We start from the raw sequence: 22,431 nt of genomic DNA on the forward strand, positions 1-22,431 counted from the left end.
CATGGACAATTTTAGATGACAGATCACAGGTGTACATTTATATTTCCTAGGTAAAACAGAGCAAGCTTCAGATCCTAGATCAATTCAGAGTGCAAGGTCAGAGCCTGCATACATTTGGTAAACTTAAAGCTCAATCTTCTTGATAGTCAACACCGCCCATCTGATACTCCCAAAATAATGTAACAAAAACAAACTGTTCCAAAGGTTTGTCCTCAAGTGAAATACTTATGTTTTATTTGTAAGGCACCAGTCAAATTATGTGTGACAACAGTAGCCCAGGTATCATGTTGTAACTTGGACTGTTATAGTATGTTTGTCTGCAATTTTTGTTCTGTAGCACAGGACATCAAAAATATTTTTACAATTTACAATACTTTTCACAAAATGTACGCTTTAATTATGAAAGACAGTGAACAGATGTTGTTACAGTCCAGACATAAACTTTATTACAGTGTGTTGCTGTCTGCCTGTACAGGACAATGTATTTACAGGCCCCATGGTGGGCTTCTGTACATATAAGAGGTATAACAATATCACTTCTAATGTATAAATTATCTAATAAATACACAATGAGGCCTGGCAGCTAAACCTTGGATTAACACCTCACTGAGGAATTCTGACAAAGGAACAAAAAGGCTGTTTTTTTTTTCCTGATCAGTGGAAATCTAGGTGAGACATATGATGTTCCCTCCAAGTGCCTTTGAGCAAGGCACTTGATACTAGTCTGTACCAGGGGAGCTCTACCTCCTAAGCACTCTATAAATAAATCCCTCATGTGTTCATAGAAAGTGCTCAAATGCACCCCTAGATGGCAGTGTAGACATTCCTTCTGCAAACCAATCAATCAGCTATTCCTACATAAAAGGGGATTCATAATGAAATGTTTGGACCCTTACCAAAACTTTACACAGACAGACGCACAACACAGGCAGGGTGGAACTGGAGAAGCAGGTGGTGTAGAGAACGGATTGAGTAACAGATCTACTTGTGCCGGGTCCCCAGGTGCGGAGAGTGACAATGGGTTCTAAATGAGCCTCTGTGGTGGTGACAGGGGTGACATTTCTTCGCACCACAATGCAGAGACTAGAGGTTACTCAGAACCCACTGTGGTGCATCAGGCTTGGCCAGGCGTTCCAACTAAACACAACTAGTTGTGTCTGCTGATTGGGTGGTCAATAGCGCCTGTTGACAGGCATGTTTAACTATGGGGAATATGATGTTCCTCTCCCCCGTATTACGTCCTCCCGGGCCTGTGATGCTCCTCACTGGCAAGTGAGAAGAAGCGGCAGGTTAAGTCCAATAGTCCATGTGTATCAGATGAGGCGTGTCGTTTCAATACCATCCTTAGGACCATCCAGTCCGAAAGACTTCAGCAATGACAAGATTATTACACACGTGTGCGCGTGGAAAAGACAAAATGTAAATTGGTAGAACAGGGGGGAAACTGACAGGTAGAAAAAAAGACAACTAGACAAAATATAATTAATAGAATGAAACGTATGCCTAGTACATATCAAAAAGAGAGCACATCTCTGAAGGCAGCTTCGGTTTGTAGTATGGCGGGGAGAAAAAGCCCTGAAAACATTTGAATAGAGGTCTGACTGGCTGATACGTGATCTGTAGGAGGTTTAAGGCATCGTTTTGCTTTAGTTTGGCTGCTTGGCATTTTGTACACTGCTACATACCTTTAAGACACACACAAGCTACAACAAAAGCCACGCCGACGACATGTAAATGGACACTCAAAGTATGAATGGGGGGCAGTTCTTGAATATGAACGTTTCCAGAGCCCAGACTACAGCCCTAACCTCACAACACAACCATTCCTCGATGAAGACATCTGTGCGGAGTTGTTACACGCCCGTTTCCACAGGTAACAGAGAAAACATTATTTCGGCACGATGCTCACAGTAAAGGCCGGGATCCAGCTAGCTAGCAATGCTGCGGTTTCAAATTCATTAAACAACGGGCAACACTAACACTTCATTACGACAAACAAGGAACAACACTATAAGGAAAACACTAGTAGACCAAGTAGAGTGAAGTACAGAGATGGAAACCAATACACACAGAAGAGGATGACAGTTTGGTTTGACAGAATCGAGTGATTTGATTGTCATGTGAACCTTCCTCAGACACGAGGAATGAGTCAGCAGTAAATCTGGGGACCGTTTGTCCTTGTGTCCCACGTCTATTTAACCTCTTCCTGCTTCCAAAGACACACATTGAACACATAAAACTACAACGCTAATAATATAATAGAAATAAATATGTATTTCAGTACAAAACTCTTTCAAGTCCTTTTCATCTGTGCTCCATTTCCCTGATCCAGTCAGTAGGAACGGAGAGAAATAAGCATAAGCGAGTAAGCATCCATTTCACTCCTCTCTGCAGAAGCCATTTGGCTGGTAGCGAACCTTACCAGCAGGCATCCGGACCATAATGATGTATAGCCTCCAACATCCTGAAATAACATGGGTCTAGACATACAGTATATCTAACATCCAAAGTGACCGTTCTAATTAGACATAATGCCAGCTCATTTCACAAATTACCACAACATTAACTGGTTAGAAGGGACCTAAATTAGGGAAATAATTTGGAATGTTCTGGTTGGAGTGAAGGCTTACATAGTTATAAAGCCCTCTATGAACCACGACTGGAACAGCACTGGTTTTTGATCCCAGTGACAAAGGCAAACCGTTTAAGATTTTCCACTGGTACATTTGCCGAGCTTGTACGTGAAGAAGTATCATGCTTAATCTATACTTTGTGTTAAACAACACGTACAAAAAACCAACGTGGACACTCAACGCTGTCTCCAACGGTGTCACAAATACTGTATGTACAGACGGCATTTGGTCATCACAGTTGTTAATGGCAGCCATGTTGAGCACACAGTCTTGCTCCATGGCCGTTGCTAAGTAACCAGTGATTCTATGCTAGCTGATGTTTACAAAGTAGTCCATGTCACCATGGTGATGCTATGGCGGACACTGTTCCACATTTACAGCCACTAACGTACAGGTCTCTCTGATAGGTAGATAAATGGTTCTGGTATCTCCCTCTCTCCAGAGGATTTCAAGGCACTGGTGGATCTGATTGGACCACATTGGTCTGTCAGTGTGGTTCTAATCTGTTTGAATATCAATCTCTGTGGGACAAGCACCGTTAATACGCAGAGTTCAGGGTGAGCTTTCTTCTCCTCACTGTCGTGTTGTTGCTGTTGTTTTTTTGGTCTGAAAAACACTTCAGTGTCACCAAACAGCCACACTAGTTGACCGGCGTGAATAAAACCCATTGTGTTTTGCGATTGTTGATTTCTTGACCTTGGTTGCAATACAGTCACAGGTTAGAGGTGGGAGGGAGAGCTGTGATGACTCTGTAGACTCTGGGAGGTCAAGAGGTCACAGGTGAGGTCAGACTGGTCAGATCGTGACCATGGTTGTCTGCAGCAGCAGAGGAAGGCAGACGACAGAGAGCTGTAAAAAGAAATATATAAAACTATTCAGAGGATTAACACAACCTCCTTGCCCCCAGCGGAGGGCTTTGTGCCCACTGCACTGCAGTTGACATGTCATCTACTGTAACTAGTGAAATTGAGGCCCCACCCCAATGCAATTTGTGCCCGGATAGAGTTTTTAGACCATGAGCCATAGACTTTCCATAGATTAGTGCTATAAATGACTAAACATAATATTCAGAGTAGGCCAGGGTTCCCCAATTAGTTTTCCCCAAGGGCCGAATTATGTCTGGGGTACCAAGCCGAGGGCCACAACATTGCAGGGGGCGACGGTGGCGTTCCCACTACTCCAGCGACAGTTCAGATATCGTCATTGTCGGGAGAAAATCTTGTATGTCCAAAACCGTTTGTTTTGCATTTATCATTTTAAAAATGATTTAAACTAGTGAAAACAGCCGATCTACAAGCACACAACGCCTCGCATCACGAGGCGTTGTGTGCTTGTAGATCTGCTGTTTTCACTACTTTTGTGCGACGGCCTTGTATGATGAAGCAGGGCTTTACTTTGCGAAAGAACATACAAATTTGGAGATACAAGGTTTCCACCCGACAACAACGATATACTAGTGTTGTTGCTGCTCTTATACCACCATTATTACTGGGGTTGGTAGCCCCCCGCGGGCCACAAATGGCCCGTGGGCCGCCTATTGGGGAACCCTGGAGTAGGCTATACATTAGACAACATCTATTCAGAGAGTAGATTATACATTAGTTACCTTCCTAGGCTTCGCTGCTGTTCCTGTTCAGTTCTCTGATTCCCTGAAGGATTCTCTTCATATGGCCAACCTTGGTTATCCCCAGGTCCTACACACACAATAGAAGTTAGAGCAGTTAAAAAATGTTGCTCCGACGGTAATACATTTCTACACCAGTGGTTCTCAAAGTGTGGTCCAGGGTCCCTCTGGGTAGCCTGAGGGGGTTCCAAATGGACCCTTGCAGGTTCTGTAACTCAAGAGTATATGCATGGAACCAAATAGACTCTACATTTGTTCCATTGGTACACTCTCAGAGTTATGGGAACTTAAAGGTTTGAGAACCACGGTTCTGTACCGTTATGGATACAATCGTGTCTCATTGGCTGTAAACCAGACCATGAGAAACCTTGGATACCGCCATGCAAAGACAAACAGCAGCTCCAGTCTTTTCAAAGAGAAACACCTTTAGAGGAATTTAACAGTGAGTTTCATGACTAATAATGTCATTTTATTGCAGTTTATCCTTTGTTTGGCCATGATTATAGTAAACAGTTCAACTAAAATGATACTTGTTAAAACCAAGTGTTGTTTGTCTCAGTAGGACAGACAGATATAAACAGCCCTGTATTATCAGTATGTACAGTATTCATGCAGGACACATAAATTCAGTTCAGGTTAAGATGTCCGTCTAACCTTCAGGTCCCGCCTCTCCAGCTGAATAAGCTCCGCCCCCCGGACGTCGTGACCAATGAAGATGTCTTTATACTCCTGGAGGCAGATGAGCTCTAGCCACGCCCCCACCTCCTCCGTTCCCCATTGGTTAACTGTGACCACAGGAAGTGATTCAGACAGACAGAAAGTGCACCCCAGATCCAAAGAAAAAAACAACCACCACCACAGCCTGAGACAAAAACCTAATCTTTTTTTTATTAAACAACACCAATAATAGGGCTATACGTTTTAAAATGTATATATAATCTGATGAATTAAATGTATATTTATCACATACCCAGCCTTTATTTCATCAGGGTAAGAGGAGTTATAAAAGTAGTTAATAAGCCTGTGCTGATTGGCCAGATGCCGTATGGATATGGCAGCTGACAAATCAGCACAGCTAAAGTGGCAAGCAAGGTGGGCTTAAGACACACAGCAGGTGACAGAATGACCATAGCCACAGAAGTACAGGCATGTGACAGTATTTGATTGCAGTTATGAGGAATAATGTTAAACACTACGTTGATTTGTGTTCTAATTATAATGTCCAGTAAGTACGAAATTCATGCCAACTTTAATGTTGAATTATTTAATCAATAAGCAATGTTAAAATGCTATAATCCCGGGGCCTTCAACAGGGGGTCGAGGGCCCTGGGGGTCCCCGCTTCAACTCTCTCTCAACTAAGGGGTCCTTGGCCTGAAAACATTGAAGACCCTTGCTATAATCTCCTCGTCTTTGTGAATAAATATGGGTATGTGATAGAACAAAAGATCACTCGGGCATTCATCACTGCCCTCGGTGATCATGTAGTGTACGTACTGATGTTCTGGATCCAATCCAAAGATTAATGTCTTACAGGTTTTTGAGGCAGACAGAAAAAGAATCACCACAATGTTCCACAGCCCCACCCACTGAAGCACGCACACACACATATACACACACACGCGCACACGGTTCGGTGGGTGGGGCCTGAGAGGTAGGTAGTGGTGGTCAGAAATCAGTGATGAATGTGATACCCAGCAATACCATTAGAAGATAACCAAAAACGCTGTGGACGTTCAAGAAAGGTGATGGACAGAGAGAGAGAGAGAGAGAGAGAGAGAGAGAGAGACAATGGCCGTGCAAGCATAATGTTACCTGGAAGAGTGAGAGAGGAGCATGTCTCTTTGTTTTTGTTGTTTTTGTCCTTCTTGAATTTTGGAACGAGACGGAACTTTCCACTACGACGACTTTTATCCGTGAGAGGACCCTAGGACAAGATGAGAGACAAGGCAGGTAGAAAGAGAGAGACAGAAAGATGGACAGATGCAGTATGAATATAAACTACTACTAGAAATATTAGTACCACAGTACTTTTACTATTACTTCTACTATTATAACTCTAAAAGTAATAGTAGTACTACTAATACTTCTATTACTAGTTGTACTTCTACTACTGCTAGTAGTAATACTAATAGTAGTAGTAGTAATACTAGTACTACCATCTAGTATCACCTCGTTTTGTAGTTTTGCCGTCGCCCTGGGAATATGGATATAGCCAGTGCTCAAAAAAAAAATATTCCCACGGAAACCAGTTGCTGTCATGGTGGTAGGGGCTACCCACAAACCTCGGAAATCTTACACACAAGTTTCCTCAAACACATCTTGGTATTACTCACTATACTTGGTATTCGTTTCAGCATTCATGTGGGGGAACAATAACATTGCAGTGCCCAACTGATATCAGTTAGGGGTGAATTCCCCAACTAATATCAGTATCCAGCCTAGATCACACTGGTCAGTTTAGGAATGAGAGCAAGGCTCTCCGTCATGTGGAAAGCTTTGTGACGCAAGGTTAGTCTAGTACAGTGTTCTACCTCATTGTCTCCTGGTTCTAGCAGATGGTATAACCAGGGAACGTCGGCCAGTCTGCGGAGATGCTGTCCCACTGAGGACAGAGCTGAACTCAACTGGTCCTGTTGAGAGGCATCCAGCTGCTACAAACAGACAAACAAATAGAGGAAGAAAAAGAGAGAGAAATATTGTACCACATTTGAAGTTTCTACTGGCGGCGTGAACGTTATTGCAATTATTTTTTTCTAAAAAACAAATAGCAGATCTACAACCTCACACCCCGTTGCGAAGTGATGTGTTGTGAGCTTAGTTTTTGTTTAAGTGGTTAAATCAATGGCATGAGAATCTGTGAAATGAATATCGAGGTTCAATGTTTTTCAATTGTCTTTATTACTAAAATACGGTAGGAATATCACCATATTACCATGAATATATTGTTAAAACTGTGGCTGGATAACAGAGTCAATCAGCAGGATCAACCATTGTATCATGTGTAATAATATGAGAGGAATGTCTGTGTGTATTGTGTAAACTAGATATCTGTAAAGATAACTGAAGACAGTCAGACGTACCATAGACATTTTCCCTGACAGCAGCAGTCCCGTTTCACTGTGGAGCGCTTTCACATTACTGACCATCTGGACCACCACACTGCAACTTAACACCTGGAGACACAGACAGGTACACTGAAACACAACCACACGGGCGATACAGACAGTTCCACATGCACGCTTGAATCATTCCACGGTCCATTCTATGCCAGGGATCATAAATGTATCTGCTGCAAACAAAGTAGTAACACTGCAGTAAGGGGCCTTAATTAGATGTATGGATAAAACACATTTCGACAAGTGAAAATACATGGTAGATATACTGTATACAGTATAGTGTTTGGATACTAAAAATCTATGTGTTGCCGTTAAAAACATGTTTGTAGCTGTGATGAGACACTTCGTACCCCAGAGTCCTTGGAGCTAGCATAAACCACATCCATAGCTTTAGAGCTAGCGTTGACAGCATGGGCCAACTCCTGTTCCAGAGCTTGATGAGACTGGGCCACCTCACGGATACTAACAAACAAACACACAAACAAACAAACAAACAAACACACACACACACACACACACACACACACACAAAACATAATATAAAGACGTTATAATACAATGTCATCTCACACATCATAACCACATGGCTTCATATTTACTTCCTAACTAATGGTGGATCATGACGTTTAAATAGTACAAAAGGTCTTCTACTATTGGTTAGGGCTGGGAATTAACAATACAGACACGTTTTTTCTTCTTTTTTTTCAAATAATCATGATTGATTTGAAGTCCTATCGCCCAGCCCTACAGTTTATAGACATAGAAAAGTAGACGCCTCCTCCGGCTCTAGGGAGTCTGTATCGTGGGTGGGAGGGCAGGTTTCCGCGTGCGTCACAGAAACTGACATTTGGTAGGCTCAGCGTGATCTAGGTAGGCCAATCAGAGGCAGGTGAGGGCGGGTCTTTTCGTAACCCAGTGTGCGATCGGATCGGATATATGAGCTAATGTGTGTGTGTGTGTGTGTGTGTGTGTGTGTGTGTGTTTTACCTGTGTATCAGTGTTCCGGCAGCCTGTCCGAACAGAGCAATCTGATTGGCTTCTTCCTCGGACACGACCTCAGGCTGGGAGTGGAGGGATGCTTGAGGGCGGGGGAACTCACATCTCTGTTTGTCTTCCCAAGACTTAAGAGTGCTCTCAAACGCCTGCAAATACACACATGAAGACACCATAGTATTGGTATAATAAAATATATCACAGCCTAAAGTGTTTGCCGTTTTTTATAAAACTTTCACAAATGTACAATAAACATAGTAATAATAACAAGAATACAACTGAAAATGTTGTTCACTGAAAATAAAATAAAAACAAAAATGAATTAAAACTAAATAGAATTACATATACAATCAGCCCATTTTTATCTCCCCCTCAATTTGCACTGTGATCACAATACTGTAACTGGTGCGACTGACTGGCTTTTCTTAAAATCAGGTCATGCATTCTTTCATCCTGCCCAGGCTTTCCTCTTAATACCAAATCTAAGAACAAACCAAATCTAAGTAAAAAACATGACAAAAACTACTCGATTCCTAAAACTAAAACTAATTATGCACTCATAAAACAAACTCAAACTAAAATCTTAAACGCTAATTCTGGTCCGGGTACTGACTCGGTCTCTGGTGAGGGTCTGAGTCCGGTTCTTGTGGATGATTTTAATGAATCCTGGAGGTTGAAGCCACGCCTCCCCGTCCACCTGCACAGGAACACCTTCATCTCCCAGGATGGTGATCTTTACCGTACGACACTACGCAGGCACAGACAGGTAGAGACAGAGTTAATTAACCACACAGATAAGCCAGATAGATACCTCTACATACCTAGACAGACAGACAGGCAGACAGACAGACCTGCGCGATGCGATGATGTTGTAGGTTGATAACTCTGGACACAGCCATCTGCATGCTGCCAAAGACAGCAACCACCTCCAACACCTTGTCATCAAACGAGGGAGCAGTGAACATCTGGATAGACAGACAGACAGACAGAGCAGGGGTTGGCATTAACCACTTGAACAGAACCCCAGCATGCCTATTCTGGGGGGAACATTCTATCTGAGCTGATTTGAGCCTGTAGATTGCCAAGATTAGCTAATTTTGGAAGAAAGCGGTCAAAGAACAGTTGTAACTGAAGTACAATTTGCCACCGGGACTCAAAGTCGCTGGCCCACACCATTGTAACCGCTTGCTATGGAAAAATTACTGTTGAATCGAAAGTGAACTTTGGATCACTCTAAAACCTTCATGAACTGACATGAAGAAAATAATGAACCGATTTGATGAACTAGGTCTAGGAAGTTACGTAAATTATTTTAAAACAAGAACAGAAATAAATACTAGTCACAGAGGGGTTACATTGCGGTTGGGCAATACTATAATGTTCTACTCTAAACTGCCAAAGGCATTTTATGAAGAAAGTGATGCATTATAAATTGTATTAACTGCAGCTAAAAGTTTGCAAAAGCATTAACTACTAAATATACTGTTGACAGGCCACGGTCTATCAACTCTATAGATGTCAAGAGAGAGAAATAAACAGAAACACGTACAAGAAGGCGAGCCATATATTGTTATTTTGTGTGGCTTATGTCAGCTGTCCACTGCGTAAATCAACACATCATTTGATATATATATACTTTATCTGGTGCATATTGCACAATAAGAGAGACAGAGAATGCAATGCAATTCATTCTGTTCTCCCTGCCCCAGAGAGGAAAACAAGTACATAGACATCAACTTACATCATCCTCCTTGGTTCCTCCCCAGAAGTTGGTCCCTCCTGCATAGCTGGGAATGTTCAACACAGCAATACCCTGCAGACTGGGCAACGGAATGGGACGACCGTCACACTGCACGCATGCACACAGACACAGACACAGACACAGACACACACACACACACACACACACACACACACACACACACACACACACACACAAAATGTGTTATTGTACAAATTAACAGTGCTTTTATTAGATTGGCTAAAACACTAAAGGTCAATGTTTGGAAAACAACATGCTCATCTCCTGAGACAATATTAGCTGACTTCAGACGTTCAGAAATAAGTCTAGTTTACATGCCTACAACTACTGCATACTACTAGAGAAAGGTTTCTCCTCGTCATGAGTCTTTGATCTGAGCTGGTCTTTAGCTCCAGTACAATCCTCTGTAGGTGTTTAACCTGGATGGGTGTGTCTAGCAGGACGTAGCAGTGCACGCTGATGAAAAACAAGCCCGAGCTTAGCATGCGCAGCACCAAGCACGCAGGCTATATGGGCTGGTCCCCGGGTTTCTTAGGGAGTCCTGTGTCCCTTACCTCCAGTAGAACCCTCTGTTCCAGGTTCTTGTAGGTTCTGTGTAGCAATTCCCTGGTACCCAGAACGCCATACCACATCATGTTCTTAGTACGACTCCTGAACACACACACACACACACACACACACACACACACACACACACACACACACACACACACACACACACACACACACACACACACACACACACACACACACACACACACACACACACACACACACACACACACACACACACACACACACACACACACAAATATATACTCAAAACATAATTGATTGAATACTTCATTAGTCAGAAATGTTAACTGTATGAGGTACAGTAAGACGTTGAAGCTAAAAGAATAACACAAAACAGTCCTGGTGACTTGTTTCCATTGTGGTCCTATGTAATATTCCCTAAAATATAAATATTATTATTACCTGCATTTCTCTGGGTGTTCATCTCTCTTGTTGTTGAAATCCAGAGAGATTTTAGCATCCAGACCGATGCCAAAGTAGTTATTCATCACACACTTCTCTGTATAACAGTCTCTGCAATAGAACAGACTAAATTACAGTAGAAAGTGAAAGTGTAATAAATAGAAAGTGTAAATGATTAAAGGCCTGTGATAAAAGCCTGGTGGACTTACATGTTGTCAGGGTCATAGTTGAAAGGGTCTGCATTGACCAACAGTCGGCTGATGAATGAACTACTGGACAGAGAACCTGAAATACCTGCCCTGAGACCTAGGCATGCAACACACACAAACCACTGTAAGAATCCAATGGAACAAGTCTGAACACAGGTCTAAATAAAACAAAAATAGATTGACATAAGGAGGAGAAAATGAGGTCTTATGGAATAGAGAAGGAGGACTGGGATAGAGGGGGAGTAGAAGGAGGACAAGAGTCATTCTTACTGGGATAGAGGATCTTGGTGTTGAGCATCGGCATGTTTTCCCTGCTTCCTGTCTGGGCAGGAAGTGATGCGGAGCTTCCCAGAGACAGGCCTCCCTTACTGATGAGCTTCTCACAGGGTGACTTATTGACTATGGACAGACAGACAAGTAGACAGAGAGGAAACAGATTTTATGTTCCTTTCCTTTGTGGAGACAGTATCGTAGCGTAGCGGTCCAGGCACCTGGCTCAGTGTAGCCCGACAGCGTGTCGCGGGTTCGAGTCCCGAGCCCGACGGCCTTTGCTGTGTGTCACTCCCTATCTCTCTCTCCCAATTTACTCTCAGCCAACTGTACTGTCAATAAAAGGCATAACAAAAACAAAAGAAATCTTTCAAAAAAATGAAGAAGAAAGAGAGTCCAAGGCTGAAAACTGCTTGCACAGATTGGATGTTTCACAATTTCCGTGCAGAATACTGATTTATACTGACTATGTAAATTGCTGTTATCATATATCTTGCTTTATTGTTCAATGTTACATGCGGCACCAGAACCTATTCCAACCCCAGAGCACCAAAGGGAATAGAACCTCTGACCCAGGCAGTGTGAGTGCCTTGCTGGTGGGTTTGACTGACCTCTGCGTGCGGTGTGGCCCCTGGATCCACTGTAGGACGAGCGAACAGACACTTTATCTACTTCCTCCTCATCGTCTTCCTCCTCTACCTCGTCCTGCTGCACTGGACCTCCCACAGCCAACGAAAACACATCCTGGGTCTGAGCATTCTGCTCATCCACCGCTGAGAGAAAAACAGACAGACAGAATCTTAATCCATTCAGACAGTAGACCATTGCTGGTTCTTAGTTAACTTAACATAAAAATCTGTTTGACCACCTTTATCTAAATACATTAAGCTATTTGAAAATGTTGAATATTTTTGAAACATTTTAGCCACACAAATCTTGTATGGGGTTCCTCCTTGGCACAAAATATTTTCAGATGGGGGTCAAATACATATTAATTTGGGGGTCCTTGACGTGGAAAGAGTTTGAGAACTACTGCATAAGACATATAGTGCATCCTATATACCATCCTGTACGTCTGTGCGACTCACCTTTCTCTGTGTGTTCAATAATTTGTCTGATGGCCTTCTTCAGGCTGTTCGCCCTCAACATCAGCTGTTCCCTGGGTTTAAACATGGCCGCCGCCGCAGAGGAGGAGATGCAGGGAGAGGAGGGGGAAGCGGCAGAGGAGCGAGGGGGGTTGGAGCAGTGAGGAGGAGGTGAAGACAGGAGGACACTGCTCTCGCCCTCTGGCTCCTCCGCAATGGTGGGGGGAGGAGGTGGGGGCAAGGGCAGCGGCGGGGGAGGAGGAGGTGGTGCAGGGAGGACCGTGGAGGAGGCCTGCGCCTCCTCGCTCAGTGTCTTCAGGAGGGAGTCCAGTTTCTCCTTGAGGACGACACACTGGAGAGAGGAGATCCCAGAAATGTACCTCCTCACATAAGTATGTATGTTGAACAGACAGACAACACAGCGTCTCATAATGACATGAACAGTTACTAATCTCACATATTATGTATTTTATATTTATTATTATTCTTTGTGCTATTTATTCGTCCTGTTTTTGGCGAGTTCAGTATCTCCTTTGACTGATTAGAGGTGTCAAACATAGGACCAAGTATTACTGTATAGATAGACTGACTGATGTATTCTGGTTACATTTATTTATTTTATTTTGTTTATTATTGATTTATTTTGTTCCTCCTCATCCTTCCATTTTACTCGGATGCATGCCTGATGTTTAAACATTTTCATAATCTTGCCACCACCATCTGTGTACTGTGTTCTGCTCTTTAACTGTGCTTTATTGTGTTTTTCTTTATTCATTTGAACTCTGCTTTATTGTGTTAACTGTGTTTTAATGTTTTATTGAGTTAACTGTGCTTTAATGTTTTTATTGTGTTAACTGTTTAATCGTCTTGAGTTTGTTACCTTTTTGGCCATGAGGTCACATTCATCTGAGCTCTCCGTGTTCTTCTCATACGCCTTCCCCACGCGTGCTACAAAATCCTTCACGGTCTCACACAACACCCTGAGAACAAACACACACACACACACGCACGCACACACACGCGCACACACATACACTTTTATATAGAGTCAACAGTATAGTCAACAATCAATGAATTCATTAAATTGAGACAGAAATACGCACTTGGCAGAGGAGATCACCACAGAGTGCTGATCTGAGGTCAGGATTTTAGACAGATGAGCTGCTACCGAATCCTCATAGGTCAGAATGTGTTGAACCTGGATCAAACAAGACACACTGGAACATGTACTGGGCACTATTATGTTGTAAATATGAATTAGAATATGTCCTGGAGACTGCCATGTTGTCAGTTTGAACTGTAATATGTATACACTGTGTACTACAGTATAATGTACATCCCTAAATTAATGTTCTATTCAAAATAGTTTTTGTTCCCTTTGCTACCGATTCACAAACAAGCTAATCACAAGGTAGCTATGGGATGAGGAACTGATGTAATTCCTGCTGTACCTCTGAGTCATCGCTGCAGTCCTCGGTAACTGTAGAGGATGAGTGTTGCCGTGGAAACTTGGTCTCATAGACCATAATACTCCACCTGCAGCAGAAAGGCAGAGAAGTAGAAAACAGTTATTTAGACTTGCATCTCAATAGAAATAGGGAAAAATAGAATCACCTGTCTAACCTCCCACTCGTCTAAACTCTCATTGTGTCTAGTCACTCCCTCGTTTAAACTCTCACCTGTTGGTGCTGGCTCTCTCTTTAAGATCTCACCTGTCTAACATCTTGGTGCTGGCTCTCTCGAGTTTCTCCAGTATCTGAGGTAGTTGTGTGTCATCGTCGCAGGCTGAGCCCCATCCCAGAACCCTCGCCAGGTCATTCCCCGTTCCCAATGGCAACACACCCAGCTGGCACTGGATAACATCAATGAAATCATTAGATGACAACCACATACTGTACGTTTCACAAGTATCTACATGTTCTTCACCTGTTCTTCTAGTTATGTATAGGCCTGTCACAACTACTACATAATCGACTGATCGCAATTATTTGAGCTAATAGCAATTCGTTTGCATAATCGTTGTCGATGTTTCCAAAACAGTTTCATAAGTGATTAATTAATTAAAACTTAATTACGAAAAAAAGTAGTTAGTAAGTTGACCTTACACTGTACTGTATTAGACAGTACCAGTCAAGTTGACTTTTACAGTGTATTAGATTGTGTCAAGCAAGTTGACTTTACACTGTAGACTGTTCCAATAGAACAACAGAATCGAGGAAAATGGAAAAAATTAAATTATAATTAAACTAGTGGATTTGTACGGGCCATAATAATGAACGTAGTTCCATTCCTGTGCAATAGGGCCCAGTGGAGTACTGGTTGGAGTACTGGCAGTTGATTTTAAAACGTTCTGGCTTTACTTCCTGTGTGCCTCTGTGTGCGTACATGTGTGTGTGTGTGTGTGTGTGTGTGTGTGTGTGTGTGTGTGTGTGTGTGCGTACGTGTGTGTGTGTGTGTGTGTGTGTGTGTGTGTGTACCTGTTTGTGCAGTGTTAGTGTGTCTATCTCAGAGAGCACCCAACCCACACTGCCATCACCACCACACACCAAGATACGAAATGTATCAAACTTCTGAAACAAACGCAGACTAGGGAGAGAGAGAGAGACAGAGAGAGAGAGAGAGAGAGAGAGAGAGAGAGAGAGAGAGAGAGAGAGAGAGAGAGAGAGAGAGAGAGAGAGAGAGAGAGAGAGAGAAAATAAATGGACAGATATATATTCTGTTAAGTTGACACCATTATTGTCCATATTAACACCATTTATAATTTGTGGCACACACACAACACACTAGGTACCCTAGGTGTGGTCCTCCGTTCATCAGGTCGAACACCTGAGCAGGGTTCAGCAGCTGTTTGAAACGTCTGAGGAACTTCACTCCCTGGTTGTCTCCACTCTTAGAGTTGACAAACACGAGCAGAGGACTGGTACACGACGGAGGACAGGACGCCTTCCAGAAACCTGCTCCACACAAATTAAATAAACAAACACAGTTCAACATGTTACATCTAGTTTATGTGATTAACAAGACTAAAAGAATCATAGGCCTCTCTAGCAGCCCCTAGAGGCTATGCTGCTCCATACACCCAACACGGCCTGAGTGGTTGGATCTGACTTATGCCTAAAGCCTAACACGCTCACTGGTGAGGGTAGAAATGAATAACAGTGCCAGAATTAGTGTATTTTCAATGAAGAATTAAGACCTATTGTAAACAACAACAAAATCCCTCGATTTAAACGAAACAAATGAAATTAAAATAGGAACAAGTGGACATGTCATTCCATGGCAATCCCGCCAGTCGTTTTCAAGATTGTTGTTTGGGGCTTAAGTGTTGGACGGATGGACAGTCAGACCTAACCTTATTTACAGACTATTATATGTTAATCAGTTTGTTTCTCTTGATGAGGTACTGTCCATAATTAGAACTGTATATCAAGTGTAGACAATTTTATTTTTTACACAGAGCTGTATAAGCTTGTGGCTCTCAACCTGTGGGTCGGGACCCCCAGCTCCGCCGGTTGATTTGTTATTGCACAGCATTGTTTTCTCACTCAACAGTAAATAAACCAACATACAGTATAAATGTATACAGGGTATCTGCATATTTCTACAATGACAATTAAGGACTTTTAAAGCCTATTTAATACCTCTAAAATGAATAAATAGATAAATAAATACAATACAAATGAGTAATTATACAATAAAAAACGGTCAAACACTGTCCGAATTGTCATATATTACCTAAGAAATAGGCAAGACTTAAAAAGAAAATAGCAGATTTGGGAGGTCGCGGCCTGAAAAGGTTGAGAACCACCGTTATAGAACACAGAGCTACACTCTGTGTAGACATATCTAACAGAGTTGTGTATCAACTGTAGACGTGTAGGACAGGGCAGTACATCAAATGTAGACTTATAGAACTGTACATTAAGTGTAGACATTATATCACATAGAGCTAACCGTCAGAATCAATACTGTTGAGTGCGGTTGGGGGGATGACAGAGACTTTACACTGTCCCAGAGGACACTTCGACGACAGCTGCTCCTTACAGCCACTGTGTACCTGCAGGAAAGGAGGGACACAGTGTCATTTATAACAAACACTCCTCACTCATCTATTCATTTCTCCACCTACCCTACCCATTAATATATCTATGTGTAGACTAAAGCAAAAAGCAAAGCAAGCAATCCATCTGCTGTGTCTACTTAACCATCAATATATATCCATCTATCTATCCATGAATCAATCAATCTCTATCTTTTATCTACGGTATCTATCCATCAATCTATATACAGATCAATCTCAGAAAATTTGAATATTTTGTAAAAGTAAATATTCTTGAAACTTTCACATATTTCTTGAAACTTTCATATATTCTAGATACATTGCACATTCAGTGAATTATTCCAACATCTACCATGACATACAGCTCACGAATATCAAAAGTCCATATTTCAAAATATTACAATATTACACAAGACCACTCAAAACAAGGATTTATATTAACACTTATGTTGCAATGATTTTTTCTCTTCAATGTCTCGCGTTGCCATGGTTACCATAGACTTCCATGTAATTGTGCAAGTGTGTAAAAAGTGCACGCCCATGCCTAGATGATGCACCACGTGTGTAGATGCTGTTCACAGCTTTCAAACAAAAAAATCCGCTTGGAAATCCGTTCAGGCATTCATGATTTATCAGCCATTATGTTTTCTTCAGATGTAAACAAACATGGCTGCCATGTTTGAAAGAATGGGTTGGTATGGGGGTTAAACATGCAATTTCGCGATCGCGATCATGCCTAATACATTTCTGGAGGTCCAAAAAAAAATTTGGAAAAAAAATTTTTTGAAAAAAAAAAAGTTTTTTTTTTTCAAAAACGGCCCAAACTCGGGAAACTCGGGGTTGGCACAGCACTAGTACCAATACAAACTCGGGAAACTCGGGGTTGGCACCATATGTGTTAAAGAAGAAATGTCAGAGTTGCTTGAAGTCCAGTGGGAAGTTTTCCACTAATTTTCTGAGATTGATCTGTATCTATCTATCATCTACAGTACATGCACGTCATCCACCCACTCTCTTTATCCTCACCATAGCTTTACACCACAGACATCTCCAGTCCTGCAGTCTGAGGACACTGCCACATGTCTTATCACAGATGGTGCATTTAGCACTGACAGGCAGGTTCCCTTCTAGCCACTGGTGAGGCATGGAGATCTGGAGGAGAGGAGACCGTTACAACTCATTTCCTACAGTATCACGTGTGTCATTGGTTGATTCAATCAATAATAATTGTAGAGATATTACTACTACTAAGCTCACAACGCATTGAAATGCATTGTGAGCTTGTTGATCTGGGCATTTACTGTATTTACGAAAAAACCTGAAAAGTTGAAATAGGTTTCTGCCCAACAGCGATGTACCATGCAGATGTAGGTTGGCAAGTTTATATACAAACTCTGCGTGACCACACATGCTAAAGACGTTATTTAGATGTTGTTTAGACAGATACTGGTTTTGATGTTTACATTGTATCCTTGTTACTTTGTGGGACTATATATTCATCCTTGGCAACTCCATTTAAATTGTCGTTTGTTGACCAGAGTTCGTGCCATTTAATTTGATCTTTTACTTTGTAAGTCCTCTGGATAAGATCATCTGCCAAATGCCTACGTTGTAAATTGTCTGTGTGTGTGTGTGTGTGTGTGTGTGTGTGTGTGTGTGTGTGTGTTCCTTCACTCACCCCCTCCTCATCTTCAATGATGTCTTTGCCTATGGAAGCCAGTGTTGTCCATTTACAGTTGTTGGTCGCACGAACAGCACAGCGCTTATGAGCCTTGAACTTGCACACTAGAAATCACACACACACACACACACACACACACACACACACACACACACACACACACACACACACACACACACACACACACACACACACACACACACACACACACACACACACACACACACACACACACACACACACACACACAGTTATGAAATATCATTATTTAGGTGGTAGCATCCTGTTGGTTGTGCCTGTGTGTGTGTGTGTGTGTGTGTGTGTGTGTGTGTGTGTGTGTGTGTGTGTGTGTGTGTGTGTGTGTGTGTGTGTGTGTGTGTACCTTCACAGGACAATCCGTGCGATGTGACCCCCGACAGAGCCTCTCGACAAACGTTACAGTATGTTGGTCTGGCATGAGAACATGCATACCAGTTATGCATCCCACTGAAATGGTCCATGCTGTACTGGGTCGACTGGAAGACAGAGGGACAGCCAGTGTTGAACCAATGTGGACAGCACTTTGGTTGTTTTAAATGTGCTCTATAACCAGTAAGACTCCCTAATCGGGAGATAAGCGACCGTTTTTAGGCCAAAATGTGTTCGAAAAAATCGGCCTGACGGTGGCGCTATATGGGACAGATCCATGTTGATGAGATGAGTGTAGACATACTATGTACCGATTTGCGTGATTTCAGGGCAAAATCTGTAGGAGCAGAGTCCAAAAATGTGTTTGAAAAAATCGGCCTGAAGGTGGCGCTAAATGTGACAGATCCATGTTGATGACATGAGTGTAGAGCAAGTGCGTACCGATTTGCGTGATTTTAGGGCAAAATCTGTAAGAGCAGTGTCCAAAAATGTGTTTGAAAAGATCTGCCTGATGGTGGCGCTATATGGGACAGATCCATGTTGATGAGATGAGTGTAGACATACTGTGTACCGATTTGCGTGATTTTAGGGCAAAAATTGTAGTGTCCAAAATGTGTTTTGCAAGAATCGGCCTCATGGTGGCGCTAGAAGAGGGCCATGTGAGAATTGATGGGACAAAAGTGTGACTGACGGACTGACGGACAGACGGACAGCTGGTCGAGGTTTTGACAGTAACTGCGACCTAACGGTCACAATTAAAGTGGATTGGAACTGAATGAATATCTCTGTAACTATGAGACTTACTAATTGTGTGACTAACTGATTATGTGACTCACTGTCACTAACTAACTAAACGACTAACTGCCTATGTAAGTAACTAACATACCATGTCACTATGTGACACACTGACTAGTAGTGACTACCCAACCAACTATGTGACTGACTAACTAACTGTTACTAACTTTCTATCTATGTGACTGACTAACAACACTGTGACTAAGTACCTAAATATAGTATGTGACTCCCTAACAGACTTGACTGATTGATAGAGTGATATACTGTAGACAGCTAGACAGACATGTAGACACACACACATACCTCAAAGTGCTGTCTGTTCTGAACACTGCGTAGCGCTGCCATCCATTCCTCCATGTCCTTCCTGTTATCTGCACACAGGATCAAACGCCTGCAGGGAGTGATGATCTGAGGGCGGACAGATAAATGTATAATCTCTGAGTGCAAGTGTCTAATAGTGTCTACTGTTTGAATGGACACACACACACACACACACACACACACACACACACACACACACACACACACACACACACACACACACACACACACACACACACACACACACACACACACACACACACACACACACACACACACACACACACACACACACACACACACACACACACACACACAATGTATTTATGTCCACATAGACAGAAGTACAAGAATGCCGTGTACAAAGGCCATGAACACAATAAGAAAACAGACAGTTACAAAGTGCCTATACGGCGACATTGTTACATACAATATAGTTGGCATACTTGTAGGGATGGGACGATAAGCGATATTATCGTTTATCGTGATAAAAGACACGATAATCGTATTGTGATATCGTCCTCTGTCATGCACTGGGATCAATTCACCTTTTATTTGTCGAGCTGCATCCGGAACCATTTAATCCCTCTATTGGTAAACATACTTATAACATACGTACTTGATAATGTCTTTTTTCCCCACTCTTTACCAAATCTCTTTGCCGAAAAATAGCCGATCTACAAGCTCACAACGCGTTCCACCCCCAAGATAATGGATGTTGGGGATATTTTGATTATCGGAATAATATTGTAAATCGCGATTTCTTTGGCCACAATCGTGATATGAAATTTTCATATGGTCCCATCCCTACATACTTGTCAAGACACAGCGGATATAAATGATGGATAAAGGAAACAACCCCACCTACTGTAAGCCCCTTACAACCTTAGTTGAATGTTGTTGAATGTAAGTTAAATGTTAGCTTTTATTTAGGCCCAACCTGGGCGACACACCACTGAAAGAGGGAATCCCAGGGATCCTTGTATAAAACTGTAGAACATACATTCCGATTCTGAAACATGTTGGATGGACAGAGACTCTTTAACACTGAGGTGAAGTGTCTGCTGTGTGTGTGTGTGTGTGCCCGCGGGTGTGTGTGTGTGTACGCGCGTGGTTTGTTTCCAGTCAAACAGACGTAGAACTCCCATTTCCTCTCCAGCTGTTTTACAAAGAGACCCCTGTTCCCATGATGATATAAATAGACACACTCACGCATGCACTCACACACGCTTGCATGCAGCCACACACACACACACACACACACACACACACACACACACACACACACACACACACACACACACACACACACACACACACACACACACACACACACACACACACACACACACACACACACACACACACACACACACACACACACACACACACACACACACACACACCTAATTTAGCTGTATGTACGTTTATAAAAGTTAACAAGTAATCTTGTTAAAACCCAGTTAACACTATTTGAATACGGAGGAATTCATAAATACTTGCGTGCGCATACACACATCTTTGAATCCGGAGTCAAATGTACAAAGTTGTACTTGATGTCACTTGACTCAGTGTGCACACAGTCACACACACAGCTCTGTCATATGATGACGCATCTACAACCTAAACAAACACTTAAAGGCTACCATGTGTTATATGTATGTGTCTGTGCTGCATGCATTTCTGTAATCATATGACACTGCTTATCCATGTGTGTGTGTGGGGGGGGGGACATTATGGTTATGGTTATCAGGTAGCGGACAGATGACTTGTCTGGTAGATGTGTGTTTTATCAAATTATTCATATATACATGAATAATTCTACGTGTGTGTGTGTGGTGTGTTGTTATTACAAGGCCTGGCGCTTAACTGCTGTCTAGGAGCAGTGAGAAAGAGCAGACAGTGACATCACGCCACGGCTAATAAACCACACCTTTTGCGTTTAAGACAGTTGCTCGGCAACAGAGGACCAAACTGTGTCTTTGGCTTGCACAGTGAGGGCAGCTCACATGCCCTGTAATGCAATGTAGTACTGTGTGTGCCTTTAAGGGTAAACTGAGAACATATCTGTTGCTATGCTATGCCTGACTAACCTGCTCAGTTTGATCTTTCAGCCAGTAAACACTGCTAGCTTGCACCGTTTCCATGTGTACATCGTGTCTTATGTCGACCTGAGTACATAATGGCTGTGTATTTGTGTGCATTTAACGGTTTAGATGAGTCAAAATAATTCACATGTCTAAAAGCATATCTAGTCCGTCTCTCATGCTTAAAGCAGATTACAACTCAGTAACTTCCACACAGTGGAAGGTTTAGTTATCAAATGGACAAGGTATGTATGTAACTCTGAGAGTGAACAAATGGAACAGGTCCATTTGGTTCCATTTGCCATTTGTACACTCTCAAGAGTTATGGAGGTCCGTGGCCTAATGCATACCAAACTGGGGGACCTTGACATTTTGAGAAGGACTAGAACAGTCCATGGTCCCGCTGTG

The 22,431-nt window shown here is 42.4% G+C and overlaps 1 protein-coding gene across 2 annotated transcripts; it reads right to left on the reverse strand.

Moving 5' to 3' along the window:
• Positions 1 to 582: 582 nt before the first annotated feature.
• On the reverse strand, positions 583 to 20,023 carry dgkd (diacylglycerol kinase delta). Of its 2 annotated transcripts, none has more exons than XM_080731613.1 (28): positions 19,919 to 20,023; positions 18,795 to 18,927; positions 18,410 to 18,516; positions 17,758 to 17,883; positions 16,626 to 16,728; positions 15,463 to 15,625; positions 15,149 to 15,257; positions 14,384 to 14,523; positions 14,123 to 14,207; positions 13,775 to 13,869; positions 13,552 to 13,651; positions 12,675 to 13,023; positions 12,198 to 12,359; positions 11,587 to 11,715; positions 11,317 to 11,413; positions 11,108 to 11,218; positions 10,684 to 10,780; positions 10,109 to 10,216; positions 9,219 to 9,332; positions 8,981 to 9,115; positions 8,362 to 8,516; positions 7,725 to 7,836; positions 7,339 to 7,431; positions 6,790 to 6,909; positions 6,071 to 6,182; positions 4,912 to 5,042; positions 4,240 to 4,327; positions 583 to 3,482 (listed from the first exon to the last, which is right to left on the reverse strand). In XM_080731613.1, exons 1-27 carry the CDS (start codon positions 19,970 to 19,972, stop codon positions 4,244 to 4,246), a joined length of 3,324 nt encoding a protein of 1,107 aa, XP_080587739.1. In that variant the 5' UTR covers positions 19,973 to 20,023; the 3' UTR covers positions 583 to 3,482; positions 4,240 to 4,243. The 2 variants fall into 2 exon arrangements, with proteins under 2 accessions (XP_080587739.1, XP_080587738.1); XM_080731612.1 differs by having other exon boundaries at positions 11,108 to 11,233; positions 19,919 to 20,005.
• Between the last annotated feature and the right edge of the window lie 2,408 nt (positions 20,024 to 22,431).

The sequence above is a fragment of the Nannobrachium achirus genome (assembly GCF_963921795.1).
Source record: "Nannobrachium achirus genome assembly, chromosome: 8".
In the NCBI taxonomy this organism is placed as follows: domain Eukaryota; kingdom Metazoa; phylum Chordata; class Actinopteri; order Myctophiformes; family Myctophidae; genus Nannobrachium; species Nannobrachium achirus.